At 52.0% G+C, this 18,667-nt stretch overlaps 1 protein-coding gene across 1 annotated transcript; it reads left to right on the top strand.

The window, feature by feature from the left end:
• Nucleotides 1–2,616: 2,616 nt before the first annotated feature.
• Nucleotides 2,617–17,494, top strand: Rbcn-3A (rabconnectin-3 alpha). Its single transcript, XM_029110484.1, has 27 exons — nt 2,617–2,937; nt 3,503–3,592; nt 3,805–3,912; nt 4,001–4,154; nt 4,340–4,519; nt 4,674–5,165; nt 5,276–6,738; nt 6,889–7,222; nt 7,292–7,569; nt 7,663–7,914; nt 8,029–8,429; nt 8,577–9,678; nt 9,796–9,919; nt 10,065–10,776; nt 10,893–11,631; nt 11,748–12,944; nt 13,008–13,241; nt 13,406–14,011; nt 14,137–14,354; nt 14,496–14,670; nt 14,831–14,917; nt 15,365–15,400; nt 16,143–16,203; nt 16,335–16,543; nt 16,682–16,916; nt 17,037–17,164; nt 17,291–17,494. Exons 1-27 carry the CDS (start codon nt 2,851–2,853, stop codon nt 17,492–17,494), a joined length of 9,906 nt encoding a protein of 3,301 aa, XP_028966317.1. The 5' UTR covers nt 2,617–2,850.
• Nucleotides 17,495–18,667: the final 1,173 nt, after the last annotated feature.

Genomic DNA, 18,667 nt, shown 5'->3' with positions numbered 1-18,667 from the left:
TTGCTGCGGTGCAACATTCCAAGATGTCTTTGGGACTGACAAGCATGCGCGTGGCGGTTCCCGCCGATTCCCCGAGTTAGCTCCACCGAACTTCTGTGCCTCTCCCAAAACTAAACTTCTCTTTTTCCGTATCAGGACTTCGCCGGGGCTTATCTCGGAAGAGCTGGTAGTGATTCTCCATTTTGCTTTTTCACTTCTGGGAACACGCGACTCCGACAAGAGACAAAGTCTCCAGAATCACCACATATCTTGCCTAGAAATGGTCAAAGAAGCAAATGAGCCTGAATACAGTCCGTTGGCCGCGAGCGGTCCTGCCGACTAAACTCCATTCCTTCTATCAATCGAGCCATCAATCGATGAAGCGAATCACGATTATCCCGAGAGTGGACACCACGAAGCCTGGTGCGCCATGCGGGGCTTGATGGAGTGGAAGATCAGTCTCTACTAATCGTTAATAGCCCGACGATTTTTGAAATAGTTGTGTCGCTCAAGCTGTACGCGAAGCACGTCATAGACCTCTCGTACGGAATCGTAGCGTAAAGTCGGCAAAGTCCATGGTGGGGAACGTCCGTGATTCCAGACTCCGTTGTACGATCCTTCTATCACATGGGAACGGCGCTCGATCCATTAATAAATGTTGCTGCAAGATCGTGGACCCGACGGGAGAGAGCCGGAATCCCGTGGACACAAGCAGCTCATCGTCAGCACTCTCAGTAGGTGAGAGAATCTGGAAGTTCGTTCTCTACTCTAGGTTGCCATCTTTGAACGGCGGTATCGCTTTTCGCCGGAGTGTCCACATGAAGCAGAGCTCTGCAGTGCTCTCGCATTTCTTCGCAGAGGCAGGAGCTCACACATCCGAGCGGCACATCGGTCCAGCTTATCCTGGAAGAGAGGGGGTGTCGGCGCTCATATCAGCGTCCGTCGTTCCCTACTAGACTGGAGATCCTCCTTTCAGCTCCAGCGGTTCTACATATGTCTCTGAATCCATCACAGACTCTGCTTCGTGTTCGACTCTATCTCATCTGGAGATGACTGCGGAAAAGAGCTCGGGCAAAACGTGCATTCGGAAACCCCTGTGGGCCTAGCTTCAGAGTGGAAGCGGTCTCTGTGTCGGCCAGGTCCGGTGTACGAGACGCTGACGGAGCGAATTTGGAACAAGCATATGATAGAAGAGAGGCAGAAGACTCTGCCGGGTTGACCTTTTCCCTCGGTATCCATGGAGACATGCCTCATTGTCCCTGATCTCTGCCAACAATGAGAGAATTCATGATTCCGGTCGGAGTGACATGGGCAGAAGGGGAGTCTCTGATCGCACCATTAGCTATCTGAAATACCGTAATTGGGAAGACACGAAGGGGCGCGAAAGTCGGGATTCTTCCAGGCATCGCGACCCGTCGAATCGAGCGATATGTCGTTCCGGAGATTTGCCGCCGCTCTCCTCATAGGATCCGCAGCTAGGTATCAACAATGCTCCCGAGGTGTGATTTTTCCTGCCTCAAATGGATCGCATTGGGGCACCATCTGATTCGGGGGGAAGGGCCGAAAAAACGGTCCCGCCACCGACACCGCCTCACCCGAGCGAGTTCGCCCACTGCGCGGAGAACTGAATGTATGCCCGCGCATCTAATATCCTTCCTCGAGCCATGTATTGGATGCGTAAACACGCCGCGGCGTCCGTCGCCTACGACTCGAAAAATTGCCACATGATTAGATGAGCCTTCCTGAGATGAGGTCACGAGCTAGAATCAGGAGCAAGTTCAGTCGCTCCGTCAAAAACGAAAATAGACTGGCATCCTGCGCGACCTTGTCCCTCCCTCTCCCCGTTCTTGACAATCACCATTCCGTTAGCGTAGCCGATACGTTGTCTTTCCGACCGCAACCGCCTCTTCTCTGAGAAGAATAAAGGGAAACCACGCTGATAACGCTTTCTTGTGACAGATTTCTAAAAAGAAAAATTAAAACCACACGATCGATGGTGGATCTTCCTTCAGCATGATTGCATCCCGATTCTCGATCTCAAAAATTCAGGCGATGAGGAACTCCGAGGGTGACGGCAGGAAACTTGAGAGAGCTTGAGAGCCAAAATCAGGAAGTAGGTACTTCGACCTTCGTTCTCCGTGAAGTAGACTGTCGTCTGCGGGGTTCATCGTGGCCGTTGCAGATGTAGCGGAAACGAACGATCTCGGAAAGGCACCCGCAGCGTACGCGGCGGCGGGAGGAAGGAAGCCAAGACGGAGGGTTCCCTCCCGCTTGAACCGTCTCTTCCCCACTAAAGTGGACGGACAGACCAAAATGGAGGCCGGTGTGCCTTTCTGCTCCCGCTGCCTGACCACTACAAGTCTCTCTCGTCTCTCTATACGGCCGTCCGCATGACGGCTGATTGACGACGAGGACGAGGACTACTGCTGTCTGAGGAGTAACCGACCGCCGTGTGCCTAGCTGTCTGTTTCAGTACGCGGGCGGGCGAGTGAGGTGGTGTAGTCAGTAGTAGAAGAGAGGAGTACCAACAATCTTGCTGTCCGCCGCCGCCGCGCCGTCGTGGTGGTGCTGCTGCTGCCGCTGCGACTGCTACGAGCGAGCGATCAGTGGTGGTGGTAGTGTTGGTGGTGTGTCATATGACTAGTTCAACGTTGCCGCCACTATAGAGCTTCTTTGCTTTCCGTGGATGCTGTCATTGGGAGTGAGCACAGAGTGACGATATCAACTCGGAAAGCGATCTCGCAGCGAGTTCACTGAGTCTCGTAATTTTCCGAGTCGAGATGAGAGCTGTAGCTGTGTCAGAACGGTGAATATGGAAAGGAAAAGAACACACTAGTGCGCAATCGAAAGCTCCGTGAAACAACAGAGGCCATGAATCAACACCAAGTCCTCACGGGAGCCGTTAACCCCGGGGACTACTGCTACTCGGTGGGATCAGTTGAAGGAGTTCCGTTCACGGTGAGTCGAACGAGGAGGTATCCTCTGTTAGTTGGTAATCGGACTCCTGAACGAATAGGAGAGAGTCAGTAATCTCGCACAATGTCAGAATTGACTCTCCCAGGAACAGGAGCAGCAACGGATCCCCTAGAGCAGCTCGAGAGTGCTAAGCCGTTGCGGATTTATTCCTGCTCCGTTTCGCTGACTTGGTCTCGCGCTCGGTCGTGGATACTCGGTCTCCACTCTCCACATAAATTCCAAGTAGCGGTTCTGTCCCCGTATAATTCGTGTCTTTCGGTCACAATATGAGATGGAATTTCCGTGGGAATTATCTCATGAATTCCGCAGCTTCAGGCTTATGATGTAATATACCGGTTCTCGAGGGCAACAGCTGATCGACTTACTGTTACTGAGTCAAAAACTGTATTGATATGTCTCAGCTCATAAGAGTTGAGCATCGAGGAATGAAGTATAGCTTTGTCTTCCTTGCGAGTTTCCTTTGTGCGGATGAATTGAATCGTTTGAGTGGAGAGCACTGAATTCCACGCTGCCATCTTCCATTTATTCTCGAATCTGATTCTTCCAGGTCTATGCTGCGGGCTGCAATATCGTTATTTTATCATCAGAGCTCGAAAGAGTTCAAATCATAGCAGGAGTATGCCATGGGAACGTTCAGGTCTGTTTACACACATCCTGGAGCGATCTCCATACGACACGCCGCTTCATGAATGTTGCTCTTTCCTGGAAATTTCCATGCCCCCCATCAGGAGAAATCCTGTTCGATCATCTCCCGGCTCGGATGAGGAGAACTCAATCATTCGTTCTCCGGATTGTCCACTTCTCCCCCGGATCATGATCACCATTGTAACATTTGTCTAACGCGCGCAGGTGACCTCCCTGGATTGCTCGAACGATGTTGGGAAAATCGGGGCAGCATATGGCAAAAAGATTTCCATATTCGAACCATCGCCACTTCTGAATCAGAGTTCTACCCATGTGAGTTGGTATCTGGATTTCTTCGTGAGCTCCTCAGGTTCGTCGGTGCGTTCACTCACCGGGCTCTGACTGTTCCGTGAACTTTCAGAAACTCGATTATCGATGGGTCGAGACGGCTTCAATCGACGTAGGCAGTCATATCAAGGTTATTTCTTGGAACATATCCGCAACGCGCCTCCTCGTAGCTACGGAAGGGAGTCTCGAACTATGGAATTACCTGCCGAAAGAAGAATCTGCTGCAGGTAAATTCGCCGAGAGAACAGGTGGCCGGCGAATGCGAGCTCCAAGCCTTTCCCCGGGGCTCCTTTCTCTCTCCTCTCGATATACATATATTCCCTGGTCCAATGATTCAAGCGAGGCGCAAGGTGAGGAGCAATCGCTACTTATACCAGGGGTCGGACAAGTCTCGAACTTTCTCGTTCAGCAGGTGTGAAGTTTACTATGGGCGAGGACGAGGAGGAGGAGCAAACTTCACCCTGGTTGAAATCTTGGTCGACAAAGACTTCGGCTCCGGTACATTTCCTGAAGTTCGCAAACGATGGTACAATGTTCGCTAGCGCTGCTAGGAACGATCGTCTTGCCAAAATTTGGTATGAAACTTGTGACTGTAAGTATTGACTTTTTCTCCATCAGCGTCTGAATTCCTAAATTCAAATGCAGCCTCCGATTCCTCAGCAGTGTGGCTGAATCCGCTCAGGTTCATGATCGACGAGGAGTTGGGAAGCACGCTTTTAGGGATTGCTCGTTCTATCTACTTTCAGCCAATGGAGAGAAGAAACCGCAGCAGAAGCTCTTCAGTTTTGTATACCTTCCGCATCCACGTGCCGTAACAGCGCTCTCGTGGCGTCACACCTCGAAATATATGCCGCGTGGTTGCGTCGCGAATATGTTGGTCACCTCCTGTAAGGATAATATCTGCAGATTGTGGAGTCAGACCCTTCTGCCCGAAGATGGACTGATCAATCTCAATCAGATAGAAGCCTTGGCGAACCAACAACCTCGACTACACCGCCACAAAAATAAAATCATGAATAAACTCAAACACATCAAGTCATTGAGTGAACACAAGGGAAAATCTTCCTTTGGATCCTCGGTCCCGTTGGCTAGCGACGTGAATGGTGTGCCACTGGAACCTTTGCCTTCACTCCCTAGTTCGTACTCGATCAACGATTTCCACAATTTCGCTCTGCAAGGCAGCGGAGTTGCTCCTGGAATACATTTCCATCTCGCGGCTTCAATAAACGCGGAATCAGGTGAGATCCCTCTGTCGATTCGAGGTCGAACGGAAGAAGAATTCGGGAAATGAAAACGAAATCCGAAGCGAGAAGCCTCCTTGACTCACTGTGGCTCTTCTCATTTTCAGATATCCCTTTGGTTCCTGCGATGCGCTCCGATGAAGACAGAGCCGACGACGCAGGCGGACATTTCGTACTCCACTGGCTGAATAACAAAGAAATCTGCTTCAGTCGAGGTGCCGAAAAGTTGCTCCACGATGTGTCTGTCAGAGCATTCAAGGAGGCGCTAGAGAAGCAAACGAAAGCCGAACAGGCAGAGGAGCCGTCGAAAATCAGCGATAACCAACCAGCTGACGACGCGAGCTTATCCGAAAAGTCTCCCACAACAGCGGCAGCGAACAGCAAGTCGGAGGCGAAGATCTCGCACTCGAATTCAAGCATCTCAAATGGCTCGGCCACGGGCCAGACAGCGACCAAAGAGGCTCCCAGGGAGCCGGATCATCGTCTTGGAGAAGCCCTCGAAAGCAAACTGGAAGCTCTATTGAAACAGTGGCACCGGAGCTGTGATCTGCTCTTCTCGGTGCATCCTATCGACGGAAGCTTCCTAGTTTGGATCGTGGAATACCTCGACGAATCGATCCCCGGCGCATTCCGTCAGCCGCAAGTCAGTTTCACGTCCCGAATTTCCAACGCCATCGCTCTCGGAGACGCCGGGACCATGTCCCAGAATATTTCGCTGTACCTTCCAACCGCCGGCCTCGACCTGAAGACTGTTCTCAAGGGACTCGGGGCTCTTGAGAGCACGGGCGATGCTGCGAAAGATTTAATGTTACAAGCGAAGGAGTGGACGTGTACTCCGACGGTGTCGATGATCTCAAAACATTCGAACGGTTCGCTGAACCTCTGGTATCTCACCTTCAGCGACGAGGAACAGCTGACGCAGGTCCTGAGCGTGACACATTCCAACAAGAGGGTCTGCGGTCATCGTTTCCGCATTAATGACATCACGTGTCATCCCGCACTCCCCTTACTGCTGACCACGTCGCATCATAACTCACCGCAGAGCGTTCTGTCGCCAACCTCCGAACAAATGAACAAGAACGGCGGTTTTTGCTCTGAATTGATCCTGTGGAAAGTTGAGAGCGTAGGTCCACTGAGTAAATCCGGCGGCATCGCCGAACTCGCCAGAATCAACAGCTTCCACCTCTCGGCGTTCTCGAACGTCGCGTGGATCCCCACTCTGCTGCCTTCGACAACGCTGGGCACGATTTCGAACTCGCCCTCGGCATGTTTCGTCGCTTCCGATGGAACGAGGCTGCGAGTTTATCAAGCTCTCATCGACGCGAGATCTCTCCTGGCCGAGTTGACCATGGCGCGGAAGCGACAACAGGCCGACACTCTGAGTGTCAGTTCCGTGGCCACATCGGTCTCGTTTGACGACGGACCCCACAAGATCGGTCACAGCGTCATGGATGGCTTCAACATCGTCTCACTTCAATCTACGGCGCGACCGGGCTGCATAATTGAACTTGACGCCATAAACGACGCTGTTGCGGACTGGCAGCACACTCAGCTACTTCACGTTTTCCAGGTGAGCGTCCGGCACATCCGTAGGATCTCAATAGAGACGGGTGTTCATTTAGTGCCGAAGATTGGGAGAAAATTGAATGAATAATAATTGACGAGATCGTCGCTATCCGATGTCTGGGCGGCCGGGCTTGAATTCCGGATATTTTCACAGGAATCATTGGTCTTGGGCAATTGCGAAGAGAGTAAGCTAAACTTCTTGAAAGGAGGGGAGAAAGCGAACAAGTCCTACGTCGACCTGAAGAGCACAGCCACTTTTTGCGAACCGTTCTATCTGGTCGTCATCGAGAAGAACGATTCGAAAAGCATCCTCCACATGTGGAAGCTCACCATTGCCTCCCAAGAAGAGGATTCCCAACGGAACGCTCCTGATACGGTCGACAACAACCACACCGCGACCCAGAAACTCGAACCAACGCAAGCTGGATCGAATCGTAAGTGTCCGGGAAACCGGCTCAGAGCTCCTCGGAGTGTTTGTTGTTCAGCCCGTGCGTGATTCTCTGTCTCAAAGCGGAAGTTTTCGATTCCCGATTATTATGCTGTCCTCTCATCCACAGCCTTCGTCGGTGTGAGCGATGCCAAAGATTCTCGTAGATCGTCGAGGAGTTCCACGCCCGACCATTCAGAACACTCGGTCCACGCGTCACCTCTGAAAATTGTGACAGAGAAACTATGCGAGCAAGTCCTGTCGCTCCCTGACAATGTTGAGATCGTGCACGCGGAGCCCAGTGCTGGACATTTGAGCTCTACAAACATCTACCCAGCGTGTCTCGCGCCGTATCTCATCTCCACGGCGTGCAGCGATGGTCGAACGCGATTCTGGAAGTGCGCTCAGGTCGGTTCTCGAAGATTTTCGGGTAGAGGACATCTGTCCATGCCTTTCAGAATGAGGCGAGCTGATCTTTTTCCATTCCGAAACTCTCTCCAGGACGAGGACGGCCATTTGCGTTGGGAGGAGTGGCGCATGGTGCTCCACAGCACCGAGTCGGCAATCGAAGTAGACGGCAGACCTCTTGCCGTTTCTGCCGCTTATTCCGGCCGGGTGGCCGTCGCTTTCAAAGTTGGCTCCTCTTTCACGAGACCGACGAAGGGCAGCGAAGACGCTCGTTACGTGAACCTGGCGGTGTCTATTTACGAATGTGAGAGCACCGGAGGATCCGAATGGATGCTCGAAGATACCGTAAGTAGAGTCCGGATCCGAGGAATTCTGTCGCTCCTTTCGTCGCCGGCAACGAGGATCTGGCGATCGAAATTCGTTCCTCTAAAACATGCCCCCCTCATACTCGTATTTCAGATCCGATTCCGGAACGTCAAATTACCGAAAGTATACTGTGGCGAAGGAACGGCCGACGATGTCGACCTGTGCTCGATGTACGACGCGAATTTACGCAACCGCGTTCAAATGGATCACATAGTGAAGAAACTCACCAACTCATCTTCGAAGAGTGACTTGAGTCGCATGCTATCCGTCCCAAGTTATGCGACCCTGCAAACTTTGAAGAAGTCGATCATTGAACAAGGGAACCAATGCGTATTGACGCAGAAATCCCTGATGCAGCTCGACTGGGTGTCGTCGGAAGATGGTTCCCATATCCTGACCGTCGCTTTAGGGCCGAAGGTGATGCTGTATGCGCCCGTCTCATACGATATCGCGCAGTGCAATGCTGCGCCATCTTCTACGAGCGCGTCATCCGGGTAAGTCTTGTTTGAGCCTCAGCAGATGGCGGAAGACTCGTTCTTTGAATGTTCTCAGAGCCCCCAGGACCGGGCCCCCGCGAGCCCACCACGGAAAGGAGTTTGAGTCCCATTTTTAACTTACCCATATCACTCTTCCATTCGCAGAACCACGTTCCACCGGCCACTCCTCAAGCAGAGGTCATCCATGGCGCCCCAGATCGAAACCAGTCGACTGCGTTGGATGCAAATTCGGGGCTTCGAACTACGTACGGCTGACGGTTTGCCGGCGCTACCGATGCAGCTATCTTGGGTTCGCGACGGAATCCTGGTCGTGGGAATGGACAACGAGATGCACGTCTATTCCCAGTGGAAGCCCCACAGGAGAGCTCTGACCGAAGATAACGTCATACACAAGAACACCGAAGAGACCTTCAACGATCCGATTTACACCAAGAGGTGTTTGCAAGAGGACGACCTTTTGAGTCGAGTGCAGGAAACCCAGCTGCGGATGGGCAGCTCGGCGAACCTCACGAGGAACGCTTCGTCTCAAGTAATGAACAGCTCGGTGGCCGCTTCAGCTGCCGCCGTCACGGCGAAAGGCGACAAAACCTCACTGCAGAGTGAGATGAACGTCAGAGAAATGCTTCCCGATTTCGGATTGTTCGAAACAAGCCGTCTCGCCTGTCCCATGCTTCCCCAATACCACCCCAAACAGTTGATGGAACTGTTAGCCTTTGGAAAAATCAAACGCGTCAAGGCCATTCTGGCGCACCTGGTACGATGTTTACAGAGAGGGGCTGAGCAACAAGAACGCCCGACATTGTCGCAAGACGGCTGGTCGAAAAGTCGAACTTATTCGCTCGCTGCGCCGTCCGGGTCCACTCCGCAGGCCTCTCCCGGTGCGACCGACAACGTTTTCACAGAGGGGATCCACTTAGACTATGTCGAGATCACCTCTGTTCCACCCCTGCCACTCCACAAGCTCCTTGACGCCGACACGCAAGTGTACACCCACGATAAGAACAATGCCGACAAGAGCTCCACGTCGTCGGAAGCCGCTCCGACGACGACGGCCGCGACTTCGGCATCGACCGCGCAGATGAACAGCGTGGGACAGGCAAACGACTACTCGATACTGTTCGAAGAAACTCACAATTTTAACGCTCTTAACGAGGACTCGACCGGTCGTCCCAGAACACAGTCATCGTCAGAACGGAGGAGGAATCCTAATCATTTCGGCACGCAGCAAGCCAGCATTCTCACTCAGGCAAGTCGGTTCTGCTGCGACAAGCTGCCAGGAAGCCTAGATACCACTTCGAAGGAACCGTTCCGCTCCCCCAATCTGCTTGCCCATCGCTGAACGACCGGTGTTTCCCTCCTCCAGGTTTTAACTCACTGCAGTCTCCCCGGACTGTCGAGTCTCGATCAAGTACACCTATTGGCCCTTGCGGACTCGGTCGCTTCATTCCAGTCCAGTATTACGGAACGATTTTCTCAGCAAGCGACAGGTCAGTCGATTTTGGAGCGACGCGTCCGAGAATCTCGCATTCCCCGCTCGAATTTTTCCCGCTCATCTATATTAATATTCATCGATATTCATAATGTTCCGGCCGTGACAATATTAACGTATTCTTGGTCTTGACTTCATTTCAGTATCAACGACGAAACATGACTCTCACCATTCGTACGTCAACGTCGAGGCCGCCACAGAGGCCCTCGACGACTCAGGTCTTCGCTATTTACTAGCGACGAGACATCACACCTACCTCCTGCGTTGCCTGCCCTTATCGGAGCGAGCGGCTCTGCAGAAGCAGGGTCTGCCCCCACATTCCGTTGTATGGGCGTTCCATTCGGAAACGCAGGAAGAACTAGTGCAGCTGGTTCTCAATCAAAACAATCTAAAATGGGCTGATCTCAAGGACCTGGGAGTCGGATGGTGGTGCAAGAACAACGCCAGTCTGAAGAAACTCATTGAACGAGTGGCGAAGAGCGCGTTCCAGAAGCATCAGAACCCTCTGGACGCTTCGTTCTACTACATGGCCTTAAAGAAGAAGAACATACTCACGGGTCTGTTCCGCTCGGTGAACGATAGGAAGATGACGGACTTCTTCCAGAACAACTTCAGCGAGGATCGTTGGCGCCGCGCGGCACTCAAGAACGCCTATGCTCTTCTGGGGAAGCAGAAGTTCACGCACGCGGCCGCCTTCTTCCTCTTGGCCAACGACCTCAAATCCGCTGTGCAAGTGTGTTTGAATAATTTGGACGATCCTCAACTGGCGATGGTCCTCGTACGGTTGTACGACGGAGGCGAAGTCGAAACCTACCCGGATAGTTTGAGACCGATCGTCTATTCGCACGTTCTGGGGTAAGCAGCCGAGCCGGGAGGGACTGTCCGAGCTCCACCCGTTCCGCTCGTAGATCACTGTGTCCTCTATATCGACGAGCCGAAGTGTTTTTCTCAATTCCACGAGTTCGTTTCAGGTGCAACGAGAAAGGCGAGGACGCTCACGCTTCCCAGGCGCATCCCGATCCGTTCATACGATCGATGGCCTATTGGATCCTGAAGCATTACGAGGACGCGCTGGCGACTTTACTGCAGACGGATATCGGCTGCTCGCATCCGGCATACAAGGAACCGGCAGAAGGAAAGGACTCGTCTGCGGATCCCGCCGTTTTCAACTTTTATCTCTACCTGCGAACCCATCCGTTCGTAGTGCGCCGGAATCTCGCTCGTCTCATGAAGGATCGTCGACAGTCCCGAGCCATAATGCTCAGCGGCTTCAATTCCGTGACCAACGGCGATGCTTCAACCGACACGATTACACCGTTGGAGCGTCGACTGTTTTTCACGACCGCACACGCGCACTTCAGAGCCGGCTGTCCTCCGCTGGCCCTCGAGGTCCTGTCCCGCTTACCGAATTGCCAGCTCGACTCCGACCTGAATACCTCGACCGACGACGGGCCGGACGCCCTCGACGACGGGGCGATCAAGAGCGGGGATGTCGATTGGAGCCAGCCTGTCGTCCCGCAGAAAGCGAGCGATTTCGACTGGGGACCGGCTCCGGTATCAGAGAAAGCGACCGATTTCGATTGGTCGCAACCGGTACCGCAGTGCGCGGACGCCTTTGATTGGAGTCAACCGATCCCGTCCTCGAACACCGGGACCACAATCAACGGAGGCTACGGAGAGAAGTCGCCACAAATTAGTGCAATGTCGAAGGTGAGATTCCTTCGCCCGGTCTTGCCAGCGTTCCCGTTTTTCTGTAGACAGTTTCACCCGTCTTCCGAAATCCGCGGCGTTCTAAGATCGGTTTTTTGTTCTTTTCGCAGGTTGAGCCAGAGCCCGAGCTTACGAGTGGCGGCAAGAAAACCAAAGAGCTCATCGACGTCATGGCGCAACAACTCAAGTTTATCGCTTGTTTGAAAATAATGATGGAAGAGCTTTCGACGTTAGCTACAGGCTTGGAAGTCGACGGGGGACAACTCCGTTTCCAACTATACGTTTGGCTGGAGAAATGCGTCGCCGCCCTCCGACAGCTATGTCATTACGGGGCCAACGAGGCCACTGACCAACTGGTCGGTCAAATGGCGGCTACCCGACAAAGCCAGGACACTGTGATGCTTCACGATGTCCTTCTGCAAGACAAGAAGGACTTCGAAGACAAGATAGCTCGAGCAGCTCGCAGGAAACAGTGGCTGAAAATGAACGAGACCCTCTTGAGGACTCTTTTGAGCTATTCGGGGCTCCACGGCGCTCACGGGGGCGGCCTAGCTGCTGTGCGCATGGAATTGAATCTTCTCTTGCAAGAACTGCAACAAGTTCGTACGCCTCAAGCCCTCTTGGCATCACCCTTGCCAATTCCGACGAGTCTGCCATTGCTGGCGGCTAGCGTCGCGTCGAACAAAACTGTTGTAGCCGATCCCGTGAGGCACGTCCAATGTCTGGCTCACGACATTCTGCAAACCATCACTCAGGACCTTTCGCTACAATTGCCCCAGAAGGGTGATCTTACCAAGATCATGGTTTTACGTGATTTGAGTCTTTCGCTTTCCGCTTGCGTATATCAAGCACTTTGTGACAGTGACAACATACCTCAGAGACGTGTCGGTTCGAGACACGGTGACGACGACGTCTTGGGACCGCAAGCGGTTCTACAGAACAGTCTTCTGACGCCGAACTCACGCGAGCGTTCGAGTTCCGCGTCGACGAACGACCTTCTGCCGACTTCGGCACCTTCGAAATGGCCCGGCGTCCAGAGTCTACGAGCGCTTATGGCTCGTGACAAGGACGAAGACGCTCCGAAACTACACACTCTCCTTTGTGAATGCTTCGTGGCGGTTTACATGTCGTTGACCGTTCACGCTATGGCCTCAAAAGACAGTCAAGTGCTCTTCAGACTCGTAGCTCAGAGAATGAGTGATGAAATGTGGGCGGCTCTGTTCGGTGGGGGAGCTCAAAAACTCCTCAAGGTTCAAGTGAGTCAGACGGCGCTCGCAGGATCTCGACCTCCAGCGGCGGCAACAGCAGCATCCGTCAATGACACAAGTGAGTATCGAATTGGTCCGAATGAAATTCTGACATCCGCTCGGGAGCAGAGCGTAGACGCTCCATGGGTACAGGCTCAGTCAGGGGAGTTCAATAATTTCTTTGTTCCAGGTCAAGACGCTGGAATTTTCGACAGTATCGCTCGCCAACGTTTCAAGTTCAACGTGAAACTACTGCCCCAACTCGTCGGTGAAAAAGCTCCGACCTCTCCACCACCCGCGGACAAGACTACTGATGCGAGACCTACCTATAAGGAAGTGTTCGTGCCCCCGACCCAGTCTATGGTAGCTATTTCTCTCTCATTCATTTCTCCATCGTTATTCGTTCTGAGTCAGCTGATTTTCGACCAAGCCTATTCCGTATGGAGTCGAGAGATTGTATCACTCCCCCGCGAGATTCTCTTATAGATCGGAGAACCTCCGTGACGCCGACCCTCGCTGAATTACAGATTGCTCGAATACTGACGAAGCCTCACTTTGAGGAAAACCTTCTGCCTATCGACTACGACTCAAGCGAGTATGTCGACGACACTGAGATCGAAGAGGAATGGAAAGACGAAGTTTTCGATGAGAAATCCGCGGATGGCAAGCCTTCGGGAGGGAAACTCGCGAAGTGTGCGTCTGGGGACTCGTTCGAGGAGGCCTATTCGTGGAGCATTATCACGCTCTCTGTGCTCAAGCTCGCATTGAAGAACCTGACGAAGTTCCTCCACACGGCTGGAATCGAATTCACGGATCTGCCGGTGGCCAGTCCCCTGATCCACGCATCTCAAAAAGCGCTTGAGCATTGGCTCGATCAACAGAGAGATATCCTGGAGAAGGGACCGAGGGCCGTTGATTTATTGCCCAACATGATCGTGGACAGTTTCGTGCATTCGGGCCCGGCGATTCACAAATACAAGGTCCTCCTCGAGACTGACAACACACCGTTCCGGGGTAATTCACCCGCACTACGCGCGACGAAGCGGCTCTGGAACTATCTCGTTCGACAAGAGGAATGTCAGGACTTCTTTATCAGATACATTTTCTCACCGCCTAAGAGACCTCCTTTGATGGTAAGTTTCTCCGGGCCGGATTCGGGCTGATCATTTCGCTTGATGAGCCCCGCGGAGGCAAACATGATCTCGGTACTCGCCTTCCCGACGCCTGATACTGACCTTCCCTCTATTCCTCGTCGCAGCCCACGGACACCGATGCCGACGTGGAAGAGGAGGTAATCCGTCCAATTAGAGTGATACACAAAGATCAGGAGAGCATTTCGGCGTTCTGCATCGATCGGATGAACGGCACCACAGCCACCGTCGCCACTCCGAAAGACATGCAGGAGCTCGACATCACTCGTCTCCTGAATGACGTCGGCTGGCTCGAGAACGAAGCCGAATTCGACATCATGAATAGGTGAGTACGGCGGGCTCTTCCTCCCTCTCTTCCCTTATTGGAGCGGTCTATTTCGGAGAAGTCCGCTCGCGATGTCGAAGGCTCGGCTCTGGTCCTGTATGGAATGTGTCGTTCTCATCGTTGCTTGTTCACCCCGTTTAGGAATCAAGACACCAATAGCGGTTGCAGCGAATATCTCGTCATCGAGCACCCCATAGATCCTCAGCTCCTCGGTGCAGCTGCCAATTCCGTGTCGTCGCATGGGAACACCCCCATAGCACCTCTACCAGCGAACTCCATCGTGACGTCGGTCCATCCTCATGGAAAAAGCAACGTTGTGAGTTTTACTTACTGAGTAGGAACTATGTGAATCCTGAACATGGGTCCTGTTTATCTACTAATACGGAGAGCCAAACATGCACGCGACGAAGAAGATTTTGGTCTTCTCCACCCGTACACTTAAGAAACCAAATTTTTCTGACACGCCGCTCGGACAGAATTTGAAAAACTTACACTTCCCTGGAAGTCAAAACCCGCAGTTTTGCGAGTTTGTTCTGTCTAGGAGTAGACTTATGGTGCGAACGGTGAGTACATAGTGAAGCGGAGAGCGCTCCGGAAATTTCGGAATTTCAATTGTGGATCCGGCTCTCTCGACGGATCCCTACCGACGGGGAAAGGTTGCTGGGATCTATGAGTAGCTGAATGGTGAAACTATTGAGCTCTATCCAGGCCAGTGAGAGCTAGTCTTATCGTAGCTGAAGTTAGGAGGATCGACGAGAGGGCCCGTCCCTCGCTAGGTATGAATTAGCGGATGTATGAGAAGCTAAGAACTGAGTGAGGAGTGAAATCGACTGTCCGTGGCTCTCAATTCCCTCCATACGTCCGTCTGAGCCCCACACGTATGCTTCATCCTGTTGTCAGTCGAAACTCTTTGCCCGATTGAATGTGACCATCACATCGATTTCCTCTCTTCGTGTGGCTTGAGAGAATTGACCCGCGTAACTTAACGTCTGTTTCTCTTCATCGCGCAGAGAGTCTCCATCTCTAATGGAAAACCCCCTCTTGAGGTATTTAGTACTGCATCAACTTGTAGAAATTCTGTTTCGATATGTCGACTCGTACCGTCACTAACTATGATTTGAGCTCTTCTCGGATTCCGATACATCTTTCGCTGCGGGGACTCATTTGGATTTCTCCCGAGGGCCGCCTTTGTGTTTCACCTGGTGTAGCATTCGGAATAGATTCAGATATTGCTGGAGGTTACCGCTTCTTTGAATTCGTTCGCATCGTGACATTTGCATGTTGTATCGACCTTAATATGTTCAGAATCCATTGCGCGTCATCTTCCCGAGTAGGCCGAGAAAACCTCTGGCCGTGGCATCAACGTCAAATTCATGCTCGGTGCGCTCCAATCGCTGCGGGTCCATCCTCCCGTCTGCTCCGTTCTGATGCTGCGCAACTCGAATCCAGACTGACCGGTTGAATATTCCTTTGAACTTCCTTGATGCGTATTCATCCTGTCTTAAATAATTCGTGTATTCCTCTGTTGGCTGAATGCATGGTTACTCATCCATGATTATTTATGCTGAATGGTCGTGTGAGTGATTATGACGCAAGGCTGCGTTTATCTCGGGAGACTCGAAATACGTATAACCGGCTTTTGCTACTACCTCGAGCCGTAACCGTTGAGAATGATCGAGCTCTAATTCGGAATATTCCGGATTTTTCGTTGGCGCTTCGCAGGTTCATGTATTCGACGCGAGTTCATCCGAAGAATCAAATTTCTTATTCATGGGGTTTTTCTTCCAGCTCAAAAAGCACAAGGTAGACTCAGTACGCCGTCTCGCGTCGCACCCATCGGAACGTCTATGTGAGCGGATATTGAGAGATTATATCATCAGCGCGTCGGGAAATAGCTTCCCGATTAGCAGCAATAAATCAGGCAATAAAATTTTTGATTTCGTTGCGGAGATTCGACTGACGCGCCGATTCATTTTTCAGACCTTTCTGGCGGTCAAGATGGGGCCGTCCAGCTGTGGGAGTGGGGCCACGCATCACCTGTGTGCACTCTACGCCTGCCTGGTACTCACGCCAAAGTGACATCCTGTTGCTTCAACTCTCAGGGTAACAAGCTCGGAGTCACCGACGGCGATGGTTTCATATCATTATGGCAGGCAAGCGCAGCTCGCACCGACCAGATGCCGTTCTTTGTAAGTTCAAACGACGCCAATTCCTAATGAGACTAAGCTAGTCGAGCATTTTTTCCACATGCGAGCAACTTCGCCCCGTAGAATTTACCTAATCTCGCCGACATCCCGCGCTGACGTGCTGAATCAAATTCCTTGCAGAAGACTCAGTGCCACAGCAAGCAAGCATCGGAGTTTGCATTTGCGGGAAGCTCGTCTCTTCTGGCTACGGGTGGACAGTCTTCGGATGGCAAGAACGTCTGTCTCTGGGACACTTTGCTGCCCCAGAGGAAAGCCATGATCGGTTCATTCCAATGTCATGAGCACGGCTGTTCTGCGTTGCTCTATGCGCCCCACAATAGGCTGCTCATCTCGGCCGGCAAGAAAGGGGATATTGGTGAGCGGGTTTTCGCGTGGACCCTCGATCGAGAGGAATAATTAGAATATCCGACAGTGGATGAATCAGAGGGTCGCTCGTAACCCTGGGATCTCCGCTAATTCAAATTCTTTCTTACAGCGATAATTGACGTGAGGCAGCGCGTCCTTCATCACAAATTCCAGGCGCATGATTCCGCCGTCAAATGTCTTTCTCTCGATCCTCACGAAGAATTCTTCATCTCGGGCTCTGCCGACGGTGATATCAAGGTATTCATTCCACTCATTCGATGCCGATGAGAAACGCGGTGGATTCGAATCCCGCGCCCCGGGAAGATATGGAAGTTATCCGATTCGCACTTGAGGACGCTCCCTTGATTCGATTCGCCATTGCAGGTGTGGAGCCTCCCGGCGTACGGATTGCAGCACTCTTTCAAGGGCGAACATTCGAAAAACAGCTTGTTCCGCAGTATGGCTTCCGGAGTCACCAATCTTTACGTCGATGATCATTCGAGGATTTTCTCTTGCGGGGCGGACGGTTCTCTGAAACTTCGCCAGCTCCCTAACAAGGAGTCCGTCGTAGAGTTGGCTCCGTTCTGAAGGAACACAATGTGCCGACATTGAGCAATTCCCGTGTCCTGAAGGCTATCGTACACACTTCTCTTAGCTGACTTAGATCCTTCACAATTTTGGACTGTGGTTCGTTGATAAGCTTAGTCAGCAGTGTAATTAAGTCATTACATGACCAGTGGATGGTGAGGATGATTTGTCAGGCTTTGGCTATAGAGTTGATCCGGAGAGTTCAGCGAGCTGACGGAGGGGAAACGGAGCAATAGGACGGAAGAACTCGAGGAGAGCATTCGCAACGTTCCGTGATGATGATTCCACAGAGGAACTTGTCTTCTCCAGTTCATACTTGAAGACAGCGCTCCGAGGGCCGAATTACGAATCGAAACGACCTGACAACGACTGGAAACAGCAGATGCTGCACGTTGTGTACTGCGATGTGATTTAATTAATTTTCGGTGGGTTATTCTGATATTTTGACCTCACCATAGCCCGTTTCCTATGGTCGCGAACTTCATGCAGACGTGGGGGCACTGTGGTTACCGATGCGATATTTTTCTGTTGACGATTCCGTGCAACGTTCCATTCATAATTTCTTCATGTAGTCCCCTTGAGGAAGGAGAACATGTTGCAAGAAGCTTGTTGATTTAGAAAGGACCCCGTGTGAGCACGATCGAAGAATGTGGAGACACATTCGTTCTGGAAGCTTTCGTTGCATTTCCTCATAGATGGTTCTTACCCTTATCCAAAGGTGCAAGTCTAGTCAATCCACAGACACTCGCGCGTCGTGGATTCCGTGTCGTACCATGCGGCCAGAAAAACACAATTCATTGCGATCGAGAGTCCCTTAATGAATTGCGCGTGTCTCGGTGTTGTTCAAAGCGATGTGAGCGATCGACCCCTCAACGACGAGCCTACGAGACGTCGTTCCTCCGGAACCAGCGCCCGAGAAACCAACCTACCGACGCCGCTTTCACTCGGATGAGATAGGCTCTGTCGTTTCCTCTCAATGTGATTTTGTTGTTAAGTTTGACTTGGGCATACGCATGGATGTGAGTGAAATGAAGTTCGTTCTATCATTAGGTTGGCATACGAGCTGCAGGAACTTCAAACGGAATAATGAACGGCAGTAAGATAATTATTTCTCCGACGACTACAACTGAGTCAAATCAATAAAGAAGCAACTGCTACAATGATTTGAGTGAA

Source organism: Galendromus occidentalis, unplaced genomic scaffold, assembly GCF_000255335.2.
Source record: "Galendromus occidentalis unplaced genomic scaffold, Mocc_1.1 scf7180000076583, whole genome shotgun sequence".
Taxonomy (NCBI): domain Eukaryota; kingdom Metazoa; phylum Arthropoda; class Arachnida; order Mesostigmata; family Phytoseiidae; genus Galendromus; species Galendromus occidentalis.
Note: the sequence above shows the minus strand (reverse complement) of the source record. Positions and strands in the feature narration are given on the sequence as shown.